Source organism: Sceloporus occidentalis, unplaced genomic scaffold (genome assembly GCF_023333645.1).
Source record: "Sceloporus occidentalis isolate IW3139 unplaced genomic scaffold, rSceOcc1.0.p SCAF_7, whole genome shotgun sequence".
NCBI classification, from domain to species: domain Eukaryota; kingdom Metazoa; phylum Chordata; class Lepidosauria; order Squamata; family Phrynosomatidae; genus Sceloporus; species Sceloporus occidentalis.
In genome coordinates, this window is record NW_028316987.1 from 84,289,500 (window position 1) to 84,312,002 (window position 22,503).

General features: G+C 40.8%; 1 protein-coding gene across 1 annotated transcript; it reads right to left on the minus strand.

Moving 5' to 3' along the window:
- Nucleotides 1-8: 8 nt before the first annotated feature.
- Nucleotides 9-22,261, minus strand: GTPBP4 (GTP binding protein 4). Its single transcript, XM_089533522.1, has 17 exons — nucleotides 22,153-22,261; nucleotides 17,542-17,712; nucleotides 13,350-13,453; nucleotides 12,794-12,930; nucleotides 11,938-12,038; nucleotides 11,137-11,229; nucleotides 10,113-10,304; nucleotides 9,944-10,009; nucleotides 9,199-9,288; nucleotides 6,142-6,252; nucleotides 5,893-5,970; nucleotides 5,751-5,802; nucleotides 5,010-5,110; nucleotides 4,517-4,714; nucleotides 3,661-3,726; nucleotides 2,349-2,492; nucleotides 9-241 (listed from the first exon to the last, which is right to left on the minus strand). The coding sequence occupies exons 1-17, from the start codon at nucleotides 22,198-22,200 to the stop codon at nucleotides 89-91; spliced, it is 1,905 nt and encodes a 634-aa protein (XP_089389648.1). The 5' UTR covers nucleotides 22,201-22,261; the 3' UTR covers nucleotides 9-88.
- Nucleotides 22,262-22,503: the final 242 nt, after the last annotated feature.

The window sequence follows — 22,503 nt, forward strand, 5'->3', positions numbered from 1 at the left end:
TACAGGTCTTCCCTTGGTTTTTTTTTTATTATTATTATTTCAATTAGTACAAGGCACTGCCATTTCTTATTGTCCTCATAGGAGTCATTCATCTTCGTTGTGTTGTGCCAGATTTCCTCTTGCCAGAAAATAGATGTTTGGGCTTAAGGTCAAAAACATGTCTGTCTGCCTCGCCCTTCTTACCCAACCGATTCATTTTCCTCTGAGCTTTCTTCATCATGGTTTTGGTCTTCTTCACCATCTACACAAATGATAAAATTTTTTAAGTAAAACAGTGTTTAACTTCCATGCCTATAAGACCTAAAATACTGCATCAAAATCTTGCTAACATCTATAGACTAAATGTTCATCTTTCTTCCATCTAAAGACACAAAGAGATAACACACAAGAAAAAGTAACCTCGTAATTCTTTACACTGCCTTTCCTCCAAGGCTGGGCTCAAGGCGGCTAAAGAAGCAATGAAACAATTGCTACTGCAAGACGCAATGAAGCAATTGTCCAATTACAAAATATAAAGGTAATGCGTCTCCTGTAATATCAGGCAAGTCCTTGCATAACCTAAACAGGTATGCGCAAGATGTAGCAACAGAGTTATGTTGTGAAGTCAGATCTTTATACTTATTTCAAGCTAGCATGTGAACAACAGCCATGTATGCTTCCTTGCCTAATTTTTGCTGCCTGTGATATTTCTGACATTAAAATGAGATTCGACAGTGGACCCCACTGATAGTAACACTTTTAGCAGGTGAACACATGTATGTGTATCACTACACACACACACACACACAAAGAGTGTTCTGGGAAACCAAGAAAGGCTTAGGAACTAGTTTGTAAGGAGCAACAACAAAGACGGAGTGGTGTCAACTAAAGACTACTAGGCTGATAACTGCAATTCTATACATATTCAAGACTTAATTGCTAAGTCCCACTGAATAAGGAGTGAAAAGTGTGCAGCCTTACTAAGGTTGAACTTAAACGCCCAGAATTCTTCACCATTTGCTATATTGCCTAGGGCTGCTAGGAGTTCACAATGATCTGGAAGCCATAACTCCACTCCTGTTCTAGGGCTTAATAGCTGTAATTACTCTCCAACTAGAGCCTAAACTCATTAGCCTAAATCCTACCATTACTCCTCAGATAGAGTAGAACTATTGAATCATTTGGGATTTAACTATGTGTTGACTCATCATTTAATACAGTGCGCCCGCGTATGACGCGGATGTGCTTTACGCGGCTTTCACCATATGCTGAAAGCTGCGCAGAGCGGAAGGGGCAGTGCATCCCGTTCGGAGTAATGGGATGTGCACCCATGGCACGCATGCGCCATCCCACCGCTTCATGCACAAGCCCCATTCATTTAAACCGGGCTTGAGCATGCGCAGAATTTGCTTTACGCAGGGGAGTCCGGAAGGGGCACACTGTACTTGATTTAATAGGTTTAATGTAGCTGGGACTAGCCAACAGGATTCCAGCCATTATGAACAGTACAGAAATCTATGTTGATTCCACTTCAAATTATGCTCTCCTCCCCCCCCCCCAAAAAAAAAAGGAATAAAAGGAAATTGATTTGATCCTGAAGATGCAGTACAAAATCATAGAGGTTTTTAAAACCTAACTTTTATTTTGTCTAGTTAACATTTTTAGCAGCAATTGATGAAACCAAAGCCACAGTTTAGCAAAGGAATAAGTAACCTGTGTCCTCCTAACAGATTTAGTTTTTGCCCCTGCCTCCCATACTGTGATACACACACTGATTCACAGGATAGCACAGGTGTGCACAAGTGCCCACACATACATGTCTATTTGCCCCCTCCACCAAGCCAGTGTTTTTGGAGTTTATCAGACAAGGGAAATTGGAAGTATAATCCAATGGCAATCTGAACGCAATCATGGGGTTTAATGATATTGCGTGATAACCCACTACACACAAGTTTGGGCAATGGGAAGTCAGTCCGAATGCAATCATGTGGTTTCACGTTATTGCGTGATAGACTGCCACATGCAAATTCGGGCAACGGCATGCTATTTTCTGGCAATGGGGAGCCAGTTCGAATGCAATTCGTATTCACGTAATTGCGCGAAACTAGTGACTTTAAATGAATGCGTTCTGGCCCCACTTTCTTTTCATTCGAATTTAAGAGAAATTCCTCCCGTTTGATAAACTCCGTTAACACAGATTTTCAGGGCTACAAAGATGGCCCACCTCTGCATTAGAGTAGCAAAAAGATACATCTGACAATATTCCATGGATGCTACATCTTTGGCCCCAGATTAAAAAAAATAATCATATCTAGATAACTCTAAAATTACTAATGCAGTCTTAGTAATGTAAATAAACTGAGACAGACCTTCATATCTCGAAGACCAGATACATCACGTGGTGTATGGGAGGAGCTGCGACTTCGTGCTAAAGATGTAGGTGGTACAGAGTCTTCTCGTTTACGTTTACGGGTAACACTCCGGGATCTTCTTGTGTCAGCAACATAATGTGCCTAAAAATACAAAGAGCTCAATCAGATGTCCCTGTTTTCTAAGTTGGACACTCAACGGATCTGACACTAGGGTAGTCTGACTTTCAACAGAAAACCAATCAATTTGACCAAGTGAGCTTATAATAACAAGTTTTGCTATTCCTTAAACAACTGGGATTTCAAATAAATTTAGGATGAGCTCTGCTAGATAAGGAAGGCCTGTATCACAGTTGCCATCCAGATGTCTTCTGAGAAGGCCACAACCACAAATAGGAGACTTGTATTCAGAAGCACGGCAGTTCTGATCCTGGAAGTAGTACAGATTGAGCATCCCTTAAACAGAAATTCAGAATACAGTGGGATCCTCTTATCCGCAGGCTTCCACAGATGGCAAGCCCTGTTGTTTTTAATGGAGGTGCATACATTCACATAGCATTACCACAGGAAACGAGAGGACTTGAGGTCCTGCATTTTTGTTTTGTTTTTTTGTTATCTATGTGTGTGTGTTGGGCGGGGGGCAAGAAAAGATCCCCTGCAGATACAAAAGGACGATTGTACTCCAAATTCCAAAACCCTTTTCATGGGTGGCTGAGGTAGTGATACCTTTATTTCTGATGCTTCAATATACACAAACTTTGTTTCATTCGCAAAATTTTTATAATATTGTATAAAATTACCTTCAGGTTATGTGTTTAAGATGTACATGAAACATAAATTGCATTTAGACCTGGGTCCTATCACCAAGACAGCTTATTATGCATATGCAAATTATCCCAAAATCTGGTGAGGGTCCAAATTTGGGGCCCAGAAACCCACTTCTGGTCCCAAGTATTTCATATAAGGGATACTCAACCTGTAGACAGAAATTATGACTGGTAGAAACAGTCCTACCACATCCTATTTGAGATGATTCTACATTGTACTGTTGTGAGAGGTCAGAAAAAATCTCCCTATTCCCTTTCTCTATGTCATAAATAATTCTATACACCTCCATTATGTATGCCCTTACTAATTTTTTTTCATAACTAAAATGCTTGCCAGTCTTATCCAGTATTCATCTACTCCCTTAATGTGTCTCTATTTCCTACTGCAGAAAATGGAAGGAGACCAATAACAACAAGAAACAGTAAAAGCATTGCCTACAGAAATCAATACCAGAAAATCAGTAAGAAAAAAACCCTGATCTTACATCATTTTTGCCAGCCATGTCTATCCCAAGATCAGTCATCTCCTTCTCTAAAGCCTTCCGCTGGACCTGAAACCACAAAGAATTTGTTGTACTTCCAGTGACCAACTTGTTTTTTCTTGCATTGAAAGAACTTAAGAAGCAACTCAATAATATCTATTCAAAATCTGCAAGAGAATCCTGCATTTAAAAACTAAAACAGTTGGGGATAAGTAGATCAGAAAACAGTAGTTTTAGAATTCTGCCAATCTGCACTCTCTTATTTGCTATAAGATGCCATGTGGACTGAATAAGTAGTAAACAATAACAAAGGTTTGTTTGAGAAGATGTCTTTCTGCATTCCCACTCAATGTACCATTTCATTTAGTGGTTTTGTGTAGATCAGGATGCAGACAATCTATACTGGGTGGGAATCGTGCAACTTTCCAGATGTTGTGTGCAATGCCCAGCATTCTTCACCATTGGCTCTGAGTGAGGCTGCTGGGATTTGTAGTCACACAATCTCTAGAGGTCCATGCGATTTCCACATCCATCTATCTATATGCTTTAATATTTTTTTTACTTTATTTTTTCTTTTTTAAAAAAAATATTGAATCTTAAGATATATGTTTTAAAGTTTACAAAAAAAACTTATAGGAAACAATAATTCTTTTCCTTCTGAATCATCTATAGACCTACAATTGCCTGTGGACTTATTTTTCCCCCTTAGGTTTAACTGGCATTAATCACCATGACAACATTGATTTTTAATTTTGCCTGTTATTATAAGTGAACCAGTGTATGTGTAATATTGAGCAATATTTAATCCCTCAAACCATAGTCATGTCTCAACAATTTTCAACAAAGTAGTTATGCTTGCCTTTCTAGCTGTTCTAGGCATCTTGGGCCCTTGTGTATCTTTCTCTTTGGATTCCAGGATCTTCAGTTTCTTTTTTTCTCGGATCTGTTGTGCCAACTGTCTGATTTCCATCATTTCCTCATCTTCACTTTCTGAATCGCTGTCATATTCTCCAGCTGCTTGCCTTAGTTCTTCTTCCTTTTCTAGTTCTTCCAATTTCTTCAAAGGGTTCAAACACAATGCATTAGCAACTTTTTTAAAAAACAATGTTCATTCTAATTTCTTCACCTATTAAAGTTTTCAAATCCTGAGTCAAAATAAGAGGCATGAGCAGAATCCCTGATATTGAAGAAAGGAAATCAACCAATTAGCTGTCTGCTTTCTCGGTAATGAATATAGTTATAACTACTTGTGCTCTCAATAGAAGGCAAGTAAGAAAAGCATAGACTGATATAGAGAAACACCCATTCTTTTAAACATCATGACATACACCAAATCACAGAGTAATGCTTACCTTCATGATATCTGGATCAATATAGTCAGCAATGTTATGACCTTGCCATATCTCAGGTATTGTATCATATTTTTCAGATGGATTCATTAGATCCCAGTATTCTAGAATAAAAAATCCAAAAGACAGAGAAACTATTAATTTGTGCTGCTCATAAGGTAGGCCAGTTTATGTAGGGGGCACTGGGATAAAGTATTTACATTATACAACAATAGGCTGCATGTTGGCAAGTGGTTCTCAAGTTGCTGTATCCAGTTTAGGTTGGCAACTACCCCTGAATCCTAGGATGAATTAAAATACTAGAAAAAGAATGAGGTTGGTGGTGGTGTTTCATTAAGATAACCATCTGCCAAATGATCACCATTTTAAAAACCATGGAAATAGGTTTTATGTAAACAGATTTCCCCATTGAGTTTGTAAACCCAAAAATTAGCAACATGGGATGCCCTGCATATTTCAACACAGATGTCTAAGTGCAATTGGGAATTGCAGTTACCAATTAAAATTTAGAAGGGAATACTAATATTGCCAAACAGAGCAACAGCAAGGGTCAGAGATAGTCTGAGTTTTACAATGAATTTGTAGGTTTCTACTTCAGCTGTCTGCAAAACAAAGCAAACAGTGTGATCCTATATGTATCTATTTAGATATAATTTCAATGGGACTTCTTCCCAGGTAAGTATGCGTGATTGCAGCCTAAATCCAGTTAAACATCTAAACATTAAGATTATTGTTGCAACCTACTCTTAAGGTCCAGTATGTAGTCATCTCCCATCTCCATTTCAATCTCTTTCTCCTGCAAACAAATAAAGATAATTAAATAAGGCCTCCTTTACATATTCTTCACAAGAATTTTAATATTGTTCCCCCAGGTAATTACACTTACCAGTTTCTTTTTAGGTACATCAACTTCCATACGTTTTTTGCGCAGCAAGGCACCCTCGGGTATAAAAGGTGGCCTTTCCTAAGATTTTAAAATGAAATCAGATTTTGTTTTTAATACGCTGCATTTTGCCTATTTCCTAATTGAGAATAATACACAAGCAACGGCAAATCAACACAGCATTGACCTCTAATTATGTTGCAAACACATACTTCTAAAGAGAAAAAAAGATATAACCATGCACATACCAACCTTGCTGTCTCTTTTGGTTGGAACAGCTAAATGGAGCCTGTTCAGTATATCATTCACCTTGTTACCTTTCATTTTGGTATCTACACGATGGGCCAGCAATCTGTCACAAGCCTAGAAAAAGTACAAAGTCTTAATTTAAAACATACTGATAAAACATGTGAATAGAGGCCCTGTTCAGTTCATTACAGATGGATAGCATCAATCAAGGAAGCCACAGCCCTGAATTTGCAGGATCCAAGCAGGGCTGTTGATAACATGAAGACTTGGAAGACTCTCATCATAAATCGATGGCAATTACCAACCTTTCAGCAGTCTCAAGAATTCCCTCTCTATCCCACAATGACCTTGAAATATAGTGGGCTCTTGCTATCCACCAGGGTTTGGTTCCAGGATTCCCCAAGGATATCAAAATCCACAAATGCTCACGTTCCATGAATTATAATGGACAATAAAATTGTGTTCTTTATAAAGAAAGCAACATCCAGGTTTTTTTTGTTTTGGAATATTTATTTATTTATTTATTTAAATTCAAGTTGTAGATGCTTGAATCAAGTGGATAAAGAATCCATGGATATGGAGGGGCTGACTGTACTTAAGTCAGCAACACAATGAACACTAGCTCTTATTATCCAAACTCCAGCATTAGTGTTTCCTGCAAATGCAAGACTTGCAGCATGATTATTATTCAAAAGAGCAACTCTTAAAGCTTTATGTCTTCCCTGAGCAGTGATGAGTGAAACTCAGCATGTATGGATTCTTCCTCTTTATCAACTCAGTGAAAAAGGAGTAGGCAAAAAACTGAGTCCAAGAGTTTTCCTAACTATAGTTCAAAAGTCAGGATCTTTATTTCAAACACATTTCAAGGGCAGATGTACAAATGTAAAGTGAGGGGTACGATTATTTCCCCCAGGAGTGCTTGGATATAGTATATGTTTCAGAGAAATCAAATAATATCCTTAATTCAGCCCCATGTATTTACTCAGCTGGAAGTTCCTTCAAAAGCAGAGGAAGTACTCCTGTTTCAACATACAAAACCACACCAGAAACCTATTAATGTCATAATAAGCAAAAATTCTTAAATTTTGTTTTGAAACCAGTAACCACCTTCAGTTTGGATGAAAACAGGAGGTGTTGATTAATTGGAGACTTTTCTCTGAGCATTTAACTGAGACCCACTGCAAATGGAGACAAAAAGGGGTTGTTTGTGTGTACAAAAGGCTTAAGCATACTCTTAATTGATTAAGCAAGAAATGGCCATCCAAACAGATCCAGGAAAACCATCCAAAATAATGATGTACTAAATCTACTAAAGTATCTGTTTTTTTCTTTAATGAAAAAAATGCAGCTTTGAAATTTAAGTAATAAAATAAAATGATGGCTATTCATAATTAGGACCTTTCCAGGGCAACCTTAGGCCTGTTACAGACTGCCAAAATAAAGCTGCTTCGGGTCTCTTTGGAGGTATGCTGTTTAAATGATGCATGCATCCTAAGAATCCGGAAGCTGCACCAAAGCTTCACTCCAGTGCTTAGGAATGGAGTGTGGCTTTGGTGCGACCTCCAGACTCTTAGGACCCATGCATCATTTAAATAGCATACCTCCAAAGAGACCTGAAGCAGCTTTATTTTGGCAGTCTGTAACAGGCCTTAGGAAAAGGAACACCTCAACTTCAAGATGTATGATTTACATTCTGAGTAATAAATATAAAAACCAGAAAGGTTATGTGATCAATCAAATCTCCATCTCCCTTTCCACTTTTGGAAAACATCTGTAACAAAGAAGAAAAACTTGGAAAGATATCTTTTTGTACTGCACAACCCAGAATCTCCCAGCCAGCATAGCCAGTAGCTGTGATAGTAGGGGGGTTCTGGGAAATGTAGTCCAAAAGTAACTTCTGCAGACTCTGAAAAGAACATAGTCAGGCTCTTTTTTGCATATCTGTGACCATTCTAAAGGTGGCTCAAGCTCTGAGAAATCATCTGGACAGATGCAGGTTCAGATTGTCCCAGGCTACTGAGGCTGAAAGGGACTATACCTGATTGGCAGGCAAAAAGGAAAAAGACGACCAACCAAGGGTTGGATTCCAGGTTGGGCTTGCTTATTCCCACTCTCGTAAATTATTTTGGAAACTTAGGTCCAAAACACACTGAGAACTAATCTAGTTTGAAACTATTTTAACTGCCCTGGTTCAGTGCTGGGGAATCTCAGTACAAGTTTATTTAGTTTAAACATCATATCTGAGCTTCTCTCTGCTTGGTTCTTTAATGAATGTATTGAACTGGAATTTCAAGTTGATGGCAGTTCTCTTGCATGCTCTGATGATTGGCTTCACTCACGCTTTCACCTCTTGGCAAAAACATGTTGTTATGAAGTTTAAAGGGAGCTATGGAAAGAGGGCCTCCATAAATGTCTAATATTGGATTCTTGTGTAACCAGGGCAGTCTTTAAAACATCTCTGAAGAACACAACCAAAGGTGTGTCTTGCAGCTTGTTCTACCATGCAAGTTTGGAAATATATCAGTTTGTTATGGAGTGGAGGAGAACAAAAAGAGAGCCATTTCCTCATGGAGGATAGTAAATAGTCACATGACTATGCTAATGTAAAAACTTCCTCAAAATAAGCAGGTGGGGGAAAATAGGTTCTTTTTCTGCCTGGGGTGCATTTTCGCCACAAGAGACTAATAATGAGGTAATAGGCAGAGAATGGCTAGTAAAACAAAACAAAACATGTAAGTCAGAAACTGTTATTACCTTTTCCTAATGCCTAGCAGCAGAGGTTCATTGGATTTATATAGAATTATTGGCAGAGTTCATATTTATTTTTTCAATGTATATCTCACCTTCCCACCAAAAACGGTGGTGGGCACTTAATTTAATTACCATTTTTTTGAACATTAGATATGTCATTTGTAAACTAAGATGGGGAAACAGTCTGCACATGTCTAAGTGAAGGACTGTTTAGGTATCATACATCTGTATGATCAGTATCAAACTGCATATTTCATCCAAAACCCTCCTCTCTTCATTCAGTCAAATTTGTACAAAACAAATACTCACTTCTGTTTTGACTTGAGTCACCCCTTCTTCGGTGAGAGTGCTTGTCTCTATTACAGAAAATCCATCTGCTTCTAAATCAGCAAACATTTTCTAAAGTATTGTAGACATACACAAATAAAATTAAACCTTTAAATTATTATTATTATTATTATTATTATTACTATTATTATTATTATTATTATTATTATTATTAAATACAACAATAACACTTTTAGTATTTATTCCTACAAGAATTTTTAAATGACGTTCATAGAGTGGACATCACAAAGGGTCCACTAAAATGGCTAGCAGCCAACATGAAATAAACTCCACATGTACAGACCAGCACACAAGCTCTGTGTGTGTTCTGTTGTGTAACTATTTACTAATCCGCACATTTATCAAAAGTTTTAGGAGTATTTCCACTATAATCCAAAAGTTGAAAATTGGTGCATGCAGTCTAAAACACACTGTTCACTAGACAAGATGGGATATTCTATTCCATATTTTGCTCAAAATATGCAGTATGTATGCCAAAGACTGATAGAAAAAGCACGTTCTCACCAAATCCAAATATGAGAAGTGAGAAAATTTTCAAGGATAAACTTCTAGTTATTGTGTGGAAGCTGACCTGAGTGCATGCTTAGACTGCAATAGCAGCTGGAAATGCATCCATTCTTGCACAATGCAATCACTAGACATATGTTTATAATAGTGAAATAGAAATACTTATGTGTTCCTGTCTGTTCTTGTGAAAACGTCTTACCTGATTTTCCTCAGAAAGTTCAGAAATCCTCTTCACATCACATTTATTTGCTACTATTATTAGAGGCTAAAAATGGAAAGAAAGAAAAAACAAATATGGAACTAAGTATCTAGCTCAGATTTTATATCAAATTTAAATTACTTAAATGAAATGATAAAATCCCACTCACCTTGTTTGCAAATAATGGCTTAATATTCCCAAAGAGTTCAAGTTGCTCCTCCAAACTGTGCCCACACTGTTCAGATATATCCATGACATACAGTACAGCTGCACGAAGATGGGCAAGTGCTGTTATTGCCTGCATCTCAATGGTGTTTCTTTCTTCCAGGGGATGATCCAAAATACCAGGGGTATCTACTACCTAGGATAAAGACAGGATAAATTAAAGTCTTTTGAGCTCACATATGTTGACAAGTAACAGATAAGGACATGATCTGGGAAAATATATAGCACCATCTGCAGATCTCCAACAAATCAGGGGCATTTACTGTGCAGCTTTCAAGCCAAATATCTGTTCCATTCCAACTTAAAAACAGGAGTGCTAAAATGAATTAATTCCTTGCTCCTACAGCCAGGTACTATAGCATTAATGGCTCCATTCCTGTGTACAATTATCTGTGAAAAGTCCTACTGAATTTAATGGGACCAACTTCCTAGTAAGTGGGCAAAGCATAAGATGTTTAGCAACAGCCAACGTATACTTTCAGCTGAAGGAAATGAAGCAAGAAATCTTATATGTATTGCTCTTCAGAATCTAGTGAATGTCTCCAAGGTACTATTCTCAACCACACTGTACTCACAAATTTTGAAGACACTGCTGTTTCAGTGAAGGATTTTATGCTTTTTTAAAGACAACGGTACACAAAAGATGCATGAATTTATAGACAACAAGGCTATATAGCTGAAGTAACTGGGTAGCTATCTTAACAGGTTGCTTCTAGCATCAACAATCCTTCAAGGGCTAAAAGCTTTGAACAGCAACATGTTTCCAATACTGGTGTACAGGGTTTACAGGCACACAGTGTCTTCAGAGCTAATCACATTATGCAGTGTGTACCACACCATCCCATATCAAAATCCCAACACTGTTAGTCCAGAGAACATCTGCAGTTTAGACTACAAAATACTATTCATTGGATTCCTCTGAAAACATAAGATTTTTCCCAACTAATTGCTTCAGATAAAAGTCTTACCTGCCAGCGCAGATATTTGTAATCCATGTGTCCCACAAAGAGAGATTTTGTGGTGAAGGCATATGGTTGAACTTCTACATCTGCCCTTGTCACCTTAAAAAAAAAAACCATCTCCAAATTACTGTCTATCCACTTAGAAAATTCCTTTTTTCAGAAGACATACTGTTAGAATTAAATTGGTCAGCTTAAACGAGAAGTGTTTCAAAGCCAGTATGGTTTAAACACATTTCTTTTATGGAGCAATAGGTGCAGAAAAGACAGGGAAAGATATTCTCTTTCACAAAGCTTAGAACATAATATAGAAACTAAAGATATATTTAGGGGCAAAACAGACCACCCCTTTGCACCACCATCCAGGTGGCTTCAGAACACTGCGTTCTGACAGGGCACGATTTGAAGCTGCCCGGAAGCTGGCTTCTGTTCACAGCTGGACAAAAGACCAGGCTTTTTGCTAATGCAAAAAAGAGTGGCTATTTGCTGCTTCTTTTTTGGGGTGGCAAAATGGTGGATTGGGGCTGTGGCGTGCGGCTGCTGCGGACCCAATCCATCTTTCTCAGGTGCAGCTTCAGGCCACCCCTTCGGCATGGTCTGTTTCACCCCTCAGAATCCCTTTAAGCAGCTGAAACATTTAAGATACCCATTTGCCCATTGGATTCAATTCAACTAAGACTGTAATCATAAATGTATTTAAGTAGGAAATAACTCTCACTAAAGTCTGCAGGATTTTTTTTTTTTAGTACAAATGTTTATGGTCACATTGTAATTTTCCTTGTCTTTGAAGCAACAAACAAGTCCACAAACCTTATTTATAAAGCTGGATTTTCCAACATTTGGGTATCCACACAATAAAAGCGTCCTTGTGTTAGGATCAATCGTTGGCAATCGGGATAGATGCTGACGCACTGCCAGAAAACATTTTTAAAGAACATTTACAGATGGAAACGCACAAAGCCACAGTACTTCTGCACAGCAGAAGTCATGTATCAATCATATTAATAATAATGGCGATACAACTAATTTTGCACCACTGACACATAACAATCTATGAAGATGTCTTCTTGGTTAAAAGCCTATTTTGTCTCATTGGTTCTCTGATTTATGTACCAACTCTGATTTTTCAGAGTGGAAATATTCTAAATGAATTAAATATCTTGACACACCTGACTTTCATCCTTTTAAAAATCTAGTTTCTAACTTTCTTTGTTAAGAACATCATTTGGAGAAAACTTGACACTGTGGACGAGATTGTCCCGGGACTCCTGCGTCCGATTGCCATCAAACTATAACAATTTCCATCTAGTCTACATTCCTGCTTCCACTTTCCCTGCAACAAGCTTTTTCACAGTGGTGCAATTGCCTCCATCATGACTAGGCACTTGCTTAGTTGGAGAGAGAAAAAAGGAAAGAGAATAGATGGGTACCAAAAGTTCAGTGTGATCCAATAGATTGTATAAAAGTAGAAGCAGGGTGACACTGGCTTATCTATGATGCTGTATGGGTAATCTTGGGCCAATCACTGTCTCTCAGCCTAATCAACAACTGTTGTGAAAATGAAATAAAGGAGGAGGATGGCTTCATATATCAGTCCAATTTTCTTGAAAGGCAAAATAATAGTAACAACATCAACCCTCCTATTGCTATATCAGATATACTCCACCTTGTTCTAAGTATTCCAGACTCTGTTTCTGTCTTTTGATTATCGTACACATCCGTCCCAATGCTGCACGCTTCAACTGTTTGCATCGGTAAAGAGAATCCCCATATTTCATCAGTCGTACATAATCTTTGGCAACACTGCATTGCAAAGACATATGTCAAATTTCAGATTGCTAAAAAATGTTAAGCTTGTATTTCTCCCTCAACCACAAGTATCTGAGCACAAGGGATGAGGCTTTAGCAGGGAGAGAGAAAGGGGTCATTTCTGGGGGGAAATTCAAGTGTTCTTCCATATTATGAAGGAATCCCTTAATAAAGAGGAACTCCTAAAGAATGCTTACACAAGAGCCTATATCATTTTTAGTGTAGTGTGCATAGGCATCAGGCTAGTTGTGCTGGATCTCAGAGAGGTACAATTGGACACCATACCTCACCTGTTGTGCAATAGCAAGAGTAGTTCCACACCCACCAACCCAAAAGTAAGTAAGAGGTCTGTAAATGTGCTTGTGGTAAAAGTGGCTGAATTAGGGACTATGAAGAAAAAACTGCATTCTTACTTGTCAATCAGATTTTTAGCAATATTAATTTGTCCCAAAGCCAACTTGTAATGATCTTTGTCATAAAGAACGTTCATCAAATCAGCATAAAATGGATGAATGTCCTGAGGAGAAAAAACAGAAAATACAAATGTATATTTGGTGTTTTATCCACATCAATCAAATACAATACACACACACACACACATATACTAATCTTTGATATAATTCCTCCACAGGGCTAGAAGAGTTATAAAACTAGTTCTGTGAGTCTTAAGTGTTCTAACTATTTTTAATCTCTATATTTATTGCTATTGTTTTTGTTTATGGGGGAGTGTTAGAGGATTATGTAGGGTTGGTTTTGTTTTATAATTTGTATTCTGTATATTTCTGTATTTTATTGAAATGTATTGTAACCTAACTCAATCAATAGGGAGAGGAAGGATATAATTTTTTTTATTGTTTCTTATTAGTAGGGAGTCAGACCTGTTCTTCTTCCAACTGCATTCCATGTAATCAACTGTTTATGATGCAGGGGAAAATCCAAAGAACACTATGTAATGTGGTATGTGGGTCTGCTGTTCAGTGGGTGATAGTTAAATGTATGCACTAGGTTAATACACGCCCTCTATTAGAACAAAGGCAGCTCTCTGAATCCCAGGCTATGATTGTGGCAACTGTTTAGTACAAGTCGGAAACCCCTGGCCCACGGGCCGGATCTGGCCCGGCGAGGCGGCAGGACTGGCCCCAGCCCGGTCCTGCCGCCGCCGCCACCACCAAGGCCACGACCGCTTAGGGATGCCATATCCCTAATGCGGGCGGCTGGCCACCAACCCGCCGCCCTCCTCCTCCTGGGCAGCGGCGCTGCTGCCGCGTCGCCCACAGCGGGGGTTTCCCGCCCGCGCACGGGGCTAGGATGGAGGAGCTCGTCCCCTTTGGCCAGCCAGCCATTGGCCAGCTAGCCAAAGGGGACGGGCTCCTCTTTCCTTGGCGCGCAGCCCGGGCCGCAGCGTGGGCCAGCGGCAGCGCACACACATGCCCCACTTGCGCACCCGCACTCAGGGCTTCCCAAGGAGCCTTTGCGCCAAGGAGGAGGAGGAAAGGTGAGTCATTTCAGGTCTGCTTGGGGGTTTTTTAAATTAATTTTTAAAAATATAAAATACTTATTTTTGTTTTTTTATTTCATTAATTTTTTATTTTATTTCATTATTTTTATTATTGCTTGTTTTTTAATTTTTATTATTGCTTTTTTATTTCATTATTTTTATTATTGCTTGTTTTTTATTTCATTTCATTATTTTTATTACTGCTTGTTTTTATTTCATTATTTTTGTATTATTGCTTTATTTCATTATTTTTATTATTGCTTTTTTATTTTAATAATAATAATAAAACTTTATTTATATACCGCTATTCTAAGGATCACAGCGGTGAACAATAAAAGATAAAACAGTTAAAACAACATGAGCCCCAACCCCCCCCCCAGCAGAATTACAAGAGTTAAGAACAATTAGCAGTCAACAACAATAAAAATCCAACAGCACCCCAAGCAAATGGCTGTGTAGAGTGGAATACATCGTAAACATTGCCAAGGGGAAAAGAATAACAAACAAGGCTCACGGGGGGGGGGGGGGGGAAGCCTGGCGGAATAAGGAGGTCTTCAGATCCTTCTTAAAAGTATTACGGGAGGTGCTAGTACGGAGTTCATTGGGGAGGGAGTTCCAGAGCTGTGGGGCTGCAACAGAAAAGGCCCTCCGGGATGAAGCATATGTAGCATCTGGAACTCTTAAAAGATGTCTCTCACCCAATCTAAGAGTGCGGGGCGGATTGTATGGGGAGAGGCGGTCCTCCAAGTACTCTGGGCCCAAGCCATTTAGGGCTTTATAGGTGATAACCAACACCTTGTATTCGGCCCGGAAGCTAATTTTATTTCATTATTTTTATTATTGCTTGTATTTTATATTATTTCATACATTTTATTATTAAATATATACACCCCTGCCTTGTTTCTTATTTTTTTCATTATTTTTTATTATTAAATGTATGCAAGTGCATTTTCTGTGTATTTATGGTGCTTTGAATGCTAACAATCTGCCTTTCTTGGACAATTATAGTGATGATGATGATGATAGTGATATCAGCAAGCCTCTGAGGCACAGCCAATGTAAGTTGCTGTGATTTTTACAAACTCATGCGCAGTGAAGAAAAACCACAGTGCCTTGACCAAGTACACACTTCTGAGAAGTAGTTGAACCCGAGGGCAAATCACTTCTTGTGAAACCACCTTGACATGTTCAATATGCATAGCCATGTGAACCCATGTTCAGTGTGGAGGAGCCCTGCTGTGGTCACCGTAGCCCTCCAGCAGGCTCCAGGGGCCGCAGCGGGCCAGTAGGAGGCCATGCAGCCTCAGGCCTCCCTCCGGAGAGAGAGGCCTGGGGCTGCAAGGGCCGTGGAGAAGCCCAGGAGGCAGCCTGCCCAAGCCCTTCCCTTCGGCTGAAAGGGCCCCTTGGAGCCCCTTTGGCTGAAGGGAAGAGCCGAAGGGAAGGGCCTGGGATGGGTGCCCAAGCCCTTCCCTTTGGCCTCCCTCCCCTTCGGCCGAAAGGGCCCCTTGGAGCCCGTTCGGCCGAAGGAAGGGACCGAGGAGGAGAGGGTGGGCACATACCTCCTCCTCCCCACGGGGCTTCGGCAGACCTGAGGTGTCCTTCGGAGGACACCTCAGGCCTGGCGAAGCCCTGAGGAAAGGAGCAGGGGCCACCGGCCTCCTCCTCCCCGCGAGGCTTCAGCAGATCTGAGGTGTCCTTCGGAGGACACCTCAGGCCTGGCAAAGCCCCGAGGAAAGGAGCAGGGGCCACGGGCCTTTTGCTCCTGCCCCTCACGGGCCCTTACTGGTCCCCAGCTGTCTCTGAGAGGCAGCTGGTGGCCAAGGAAGGGCAGGAGGAGCAGGCGTGCGCCTGTCACCCCCTCTCCCAATCCCCCCCACTTCTTGCTGTCTCTCGGACAGCTGGAGGTTGGGAAAGGGAGCAGAGAAAGCCCCGCCTCCTGGAGGGTGGAAGCTCCGCCCCCCGGCATGAGGTTCTGCCCCTAGAGGGTGGAAGCTCCACCCCCAGCACGCGGCCCCGCCCCCGGAGGGTGGAAGCTCCCCCCCAGCTTCGGCCCCCCAGTTGTCTGAGGGACAGCAACCTGGCCCCCGGCTGATAAAGGTTGCCTACCCCTGGTTTAGTAGAAACAAAGCAAAACTGGTGAACAGTTTTTATATGAATAAAGTACTGAAAAAAGAAGCACTTGTTCTCCCTGACTTTTAACTCTTGCTCTATCTGATGTTCTCTTTGAGCAAGTCATGGCCAGGAGGATGAATGGCTCAGGTGCATTTTGCAATCCATGGACAGGATGGTTCCATACACAGAAGGATGAAAATATTATAAAACTCTAAGCATGCACATTTGCTTACACTCTTAAGCTATCAACAGTAGACATACTGAATAACAGACTTTTAAAACAGATCAATGCTAATCTTGGTAAGTCAATAGTAGAATACAGCCTAAATCCAAAGCGTGTGTATGTGCCTTCAAGTTGACTTATGGTGATCCCATCAATTTCATAGGGTTTTCTTAGGCAAGGCATATTAAAAGATGGTTTTACGAGTTCCTTCTTCTGAAATATAGCTTAGAATACCTGGTATTTGTCAGTTGTCTCCCAATAAACACAGACTAAATTAGTAAATTCGTTTATGTAAGTGGTGACTCAATGGGTCTTCTATAAGTTTGACTAACAACTGGGTTTGCGCTTTTCACAATATACCACCCAAAACTCTACATGATAGTTTCTTCTTTAAAAGTGTTTGACTTGCCGTGTCTTGCTTCTTAACATAGCAGATGTGAGGAATGTATAGCAGTACAGATATTGTTGAATTCTTGTCATAGCTCAACCATTGGCCACCTAGGGTTAATGGATGTTGCAGTCCTACAGCATCTGCATGGTCACATGCTCCCTCCTATCCTGTAGTGAACTTTAACACTTTCATTTCAAAAAGTGTTATCAACATGAACAATATTAGAAAACAGTTCATAGCAATTTTGCAAAAGAAAGCAGATTCCACAAAACCATATATATATATTAGCAAAAAGAAGAAAAATCCAAGTTACTCACAGAGTACAAGCCTGGGCTTAAAACAATACTTTCTGTTCCATTGCCAACTACCAAAGTCACTTACATCTAGCTTTGGGAAATCCATTATGATCTGAGTGAGTCTGTCATGGTAATTTTGTTGAGTATATTTTACTTTTCTCATGTAGAAATGGCGAATGCGGTGAATTTGGTAATGCTTATGAATTACTGTAGGAGTTTTTCGCTGTGTCTTGGACAATGTGAGATCGATGAAGTCCTGCAATTGAAGAATAAGCAGCATAAATAGTATTTTCACATCACCAATCAAGACAATGAAACAAGAGAGTAAAAACTTCACATCTCTAGTATGAAAGGGCAATGTGTGCTACTGAGAAGTGTGCTTTATTTGCAGTATAGACATGACATTTTTTCAGTGTGAGTTGCTTGCCACTGGGAAATAAATTCAAGTTATGCTTAAATGGACAGTAATTTATCAACATTTATGGTTACTGCAATTGTGCTTTCAAAACCCAAACATATCCCCTCCATGTCCCAAGACAATTATACCATTATCTTAAACACAGTTAAAGTTCCCCTAATTCAATAATGGTGATGCAGTCCTCCAATGTGCCATGGGAAGTCAATGCTGCTTCCCAACCCTGTCCTTCATTTATCCCTGACACTCCAAGATAACAATCACCTTAAACTATGTCACAATATGTTGCAAGATAAAAGTGAAATAAGCAATGGACAGATTCTTGTCAGGAAGAAATACTATGAAAGTATTTATGTCATGCATTTCTACAATGAGAGGAACAAGCAAGCAATGGCAACAGGGGCAAGCAACCTATGGCCCAGATGTGTAACCTACTTCCAGGCAGTTTGTCAAGTTCCCGCAGGTACACAAAACTTACTGAGAAAGTGCTGAGTAGCAGGAATTTCCAACATCCCCTTCCCCTCTTACAGCTCTCAGCTGTTTTCTGCCAACCAGCTGAGCAGCAAAGAAGAACATGTGAGGAAAGCTAACAAGGAAAAGGACTTTAACCTTTCACATCCCCACCATGAAAACTGCCCTGTTGTATGCACACCTACAGTGCTATGAAGCCCAGAAAAGCAATATGCTAACAGGCAAAGAGTTGATCTGTTTCTCCTTAGTTAGCTTCGCTAGTTTCTGTGCAGGCTGCTAGGGAAGTCTAGTGCTACCAATGGGAAACATACAGGAGGGAGAGAAGTGCTGGCATCACAATAAAGGCAAAGCAAGGAATTAGGAAGAGAAGTTAGAAAGTATGGGGTTGCCATATGACTTCAGAAGGAATCATAGAATAGAATCATAGAGCTGAAAGAGACCACAAGGGACATCCAGTCCAATCCCTGCCATGCAGGAACTCACAATCAAAGCACCATGGACACACTCCCTCTGAACATAGTGGAGTCTCCTTCTTTGGAGGCCTTTAAACAAAGGCTGGATGGCCATCTGTCAGGGATGCTTTGATTGTGAATTCCTTCATGGCAGAATGGGGTTGGACTGGATGGCCCTTGTGGTCTTTTCCAACTCTATGAGTCAATGATTTGAAGGGTCTCAATACTGTCAGATAAGGATATTGACTGTGAGAGAAAGCATATTGGAAACTGTAAAGATGAAGCAGTAAATTCCTGCAGCTGTTTTATTAAAGTAACCATACCACGTTTGAACTATTCTACCTAAGCTACTTTCTTACCAATTGTTATTCAATAAAGGTACTATTTGTTATAACAGAAGCCTCTGCCTGAGTGAATTCTAGACCATATAGGCACAGACAAACATGCTACCTAAGATATTAAACCTATAAGAGAAAGACACTTGGGGCCCCAGCCCTTATACATTTAAGGAAAGTATATGAAGGTGGAAGCAGGGCAGGTGTCACCAACAAGGGACCTTCTGTAAGGGAGAGGTAAAAGGTAACCTCAAGGCATGTAAGGGAGGTCACGTCATAACACCCCAAAACGCCCTTCATTTTGCAATCTTGTCTTTCTTGTGCGTCTGTTCTTTCACCCAGTTCTTTTTCCTTTTCTTTATGCAAATTGTTTTGCTTTCCCCCTTTCCTTTCCTCATCCTCCTGCTGTTTCCCGTTCAACCACTCTCTCTTCAGTCCCCTTTACTGATCACACCCCTCTTCCCATTCCTCTGCCCCATCAGGCAATAACAAAACAGTAACACCAGTAGATAAAGAATATTATTGATTATTATAGATAATGCTGTAATATTTTATATCTATCTATAGGTATATGAGATAATATTACATATGTAAGAGAGCTAGTGTGGTGTAGCGCTTTGAGTGTTGGACTATAACTCTGGAGAACAAGGTTTGAATCCCCACTCAGCCATGTAAACCCACTGGGTTTCCTTGGGCAAGTCACACTCTCTCAGCCTCAGAGGATGACAATGGTAAACCTCCTCTGAAGAAATTTGCCAAGAAACCCCCACGATAGTTTCGCCTCAGAGCCATAATAAGTCGAAAACAAATTGACGGCACACAACAATAACAACGTATATCTATGTGTGTGCATGTATATATACACCTCATGTTTTATTATTACAATTATGTGTGTGCGTATGTATGTATGCATGTGTGTGTGTGAGAGAGAACCACCGAGGCATAATGGTTTTGAGTTTTGGAGACGAGAGTTCAATTCTCTACGCAGCCATGAAATCCACTGGGGGAAGTCACACGCTCTCAGCCTCAGAAGAAGGCAATGGCAAACTTTCTCTGAACAAATCCTGCCAAGAAAACCCCATAGGTTTGCTTATTTATATGTGTGTGTCTGTGCCATAAGTCGGGAACTACTTGAAGGCTCACAATAATGTGTGTGTGTATATGTGTGTGCGTGTGTACACACACACATAATTGCCAGTAAATATGTATATCCCTCCACATTCGCTGGGGTTAGGGGCACAGGATCATCATGAATGTGGGAAAACCACAAAACAAAACCACTATGTTTTTACCTGCGAGAACACCTCTCTAGGAACCTCTAGGTCCTCCAGTGCAACTTAGTGGTCAACATCGTTTGCCAGGCACTGTCCATGGAATTGCGGTGGAAGAGCTACAAATACTTAGTGGAGGGTTCTCTCTAGGAACCTCTAGCTCCTTCAGTGCAGCTTTTGACCACAGTGTTGTGCCGGAGGACCTAGAGATTCCTGGAGAGAACATAATACTCAAATCTGTGAATAATCAAATCCGCAAAAGTCAAAGCTGCAAATGTGGAGGGACGAGTGCATATGTTATTGCCAGTACAGCTGTCCCTTCATATTCGTGGACTTGAGATTCATGAATTTGATTATTCGCGATCTCAATGTGAACCCTGCCCTCCTCTTTCTCCTTTGCCTGGGGCCAGCTAGTTCAAGGCAAAAAAGAAGGTGGGCAGAGCTGGTGCATATACTGCCCAGTCCCCTTCTCCTATGCCTGGGACTCAGGAGTAGGGGGCTGGGCAGCGTGCGCACTGCCTCCGCCCACCTTCTCTTTTGCCTGGGACAGCAGACTGCAGCTGTTCAAGACGTCAGCTAGTTCCCAGCAAAGAACAAGGGCAATGGGCAGCGCAATTGCTGGCTCTGCCCACCTCCTCCTGTGTTTGGGGCAGCTGACTGCAGCTGTCCCAGACATCAGAACAGGTGGGTGGGGTCTTGTGCTATTTGCAAATTTCCATATTCATGAGGGTCTTGTTCTCCACGAATATGGAGGGATGACTGTATATATGCATATATGTGTGTGTGTGTATAACTACTAGTGTGTGTGTGTGTGTGTGTGTGTGTACACACACACACTCTCACCTCTCCATATTTGCGGCTTTGATTATTCACGGATTTGATTAATATGTTCTCTCTAGGAATATAGGTTGCGACTCTATCATCAACTTTAATTAAAGGCTGCACTGAAGGAGCTAGAGATTCCTAGAGAGGACCCTCCACAAGGCATTTGCAGCTCCTCCAGTACAGTTCTATGGTCAGTGTCTGTCAGATGTTGACCACAGAGTTGCACTGGAGGACCCAGAGATTCCTAGAGAGGCATCCTCTCAGATAAAACATGGTGTTTTTGTTGTTTGAGGTTTTTTCATATTCATGGGGGTCTTGTGCCCCTAACCCTACAGAATATGGAGGGACAAGTGTGTGTGTGTGTGTGTGTGTGTATAATATGTAATTGCCAGCGTGAGTGTGTGTGTGTGTATATATATATAATTACCAGTATATATATATATATATATATATATATATAAAATTGCCATTATATATGTATACTTGTGTGTGTGCATTTGTAATTGCCTAATATATACACACACACACATATATAACAACGCTGGCTCTTCAGCTCAGAAACAGAGATGAGCACCGCCCCCTACAGTCGGTTACTAGACATTCATGTCAAGGGACTACCTTTACCTTTTTAACTACATATATATGTGTGTGTGTGTGTGTATATGTGGGTTATATAATTGTCAGTATACAAGAGTGTGTGTGTGTGCATCTCTCTCTCTAGAGAGAGAGAGATAGAAGTACATAAAGGCCAGCCCCTGAGCAGCCACTCGTTGGACCTTCTTCTGCCTTGGGCCCAAAGGGCCGGAGGGCCCCTCCCGATGACACGTGGTCTCCCTCCTCGGGGCCGTTGCCACGGAAACGGCGCAGCCGCACACGCCCCTCGAGCGCGGGCCCCCCGCGAGGCCAGGCCCTGCTCGGCCTCCTCACCTTGGCCGACGGGACCACCATGATCTTCTTGAAGTTGTAGAGCGCCATGGCTGCCTGCGTAGCGCCCGGCTCCTTGCCGTGATCGAAAAGACAGAGCGGCGCGAAGAGGCGGGACTTCCGGATTCGTCAGTTCTCGCGAGAGAAGGCGACCGGAAGTAAACCCGCGCGGGTTTCTCTGTTGCACAGACTTAGCCACCGAATAGAATTACATCCGCTTTCAACACAATTGTCCCTTTGCTTATCTCAGGGCAAAACAAAAGTGCCTCTGGCGGGCGAAATGGAGAATCCACGTTTTATTTTGCAGAGCGAGTTTATTAACATCGCGACCGTTCAGCCGCAGCCCTTAATATT

Coding starts and splice junctions, on each gene's coding strand:
- GTPBP4 (XM_089533522.1), bottom strand. CDS start 22,200: ATGGCGCTCTACAACTTCAAGAAGATCATGGTGGTCCCGTCGGCCAAG. Junction 13,454..17,541: donor TGGATTTCCCAAAGCTAGAT/GTAAGTGACTTT, acceptor TTTTCTCCTCAG/GACATTCATCCATTTTATGC. Junction 5,803..5,892: donor ATGTACCTAAAAAGAAACTG/GTAAGTGTAATT, acceptor ATTTGTTTGCAG/GAGAAAGAGATTGAAATGGA.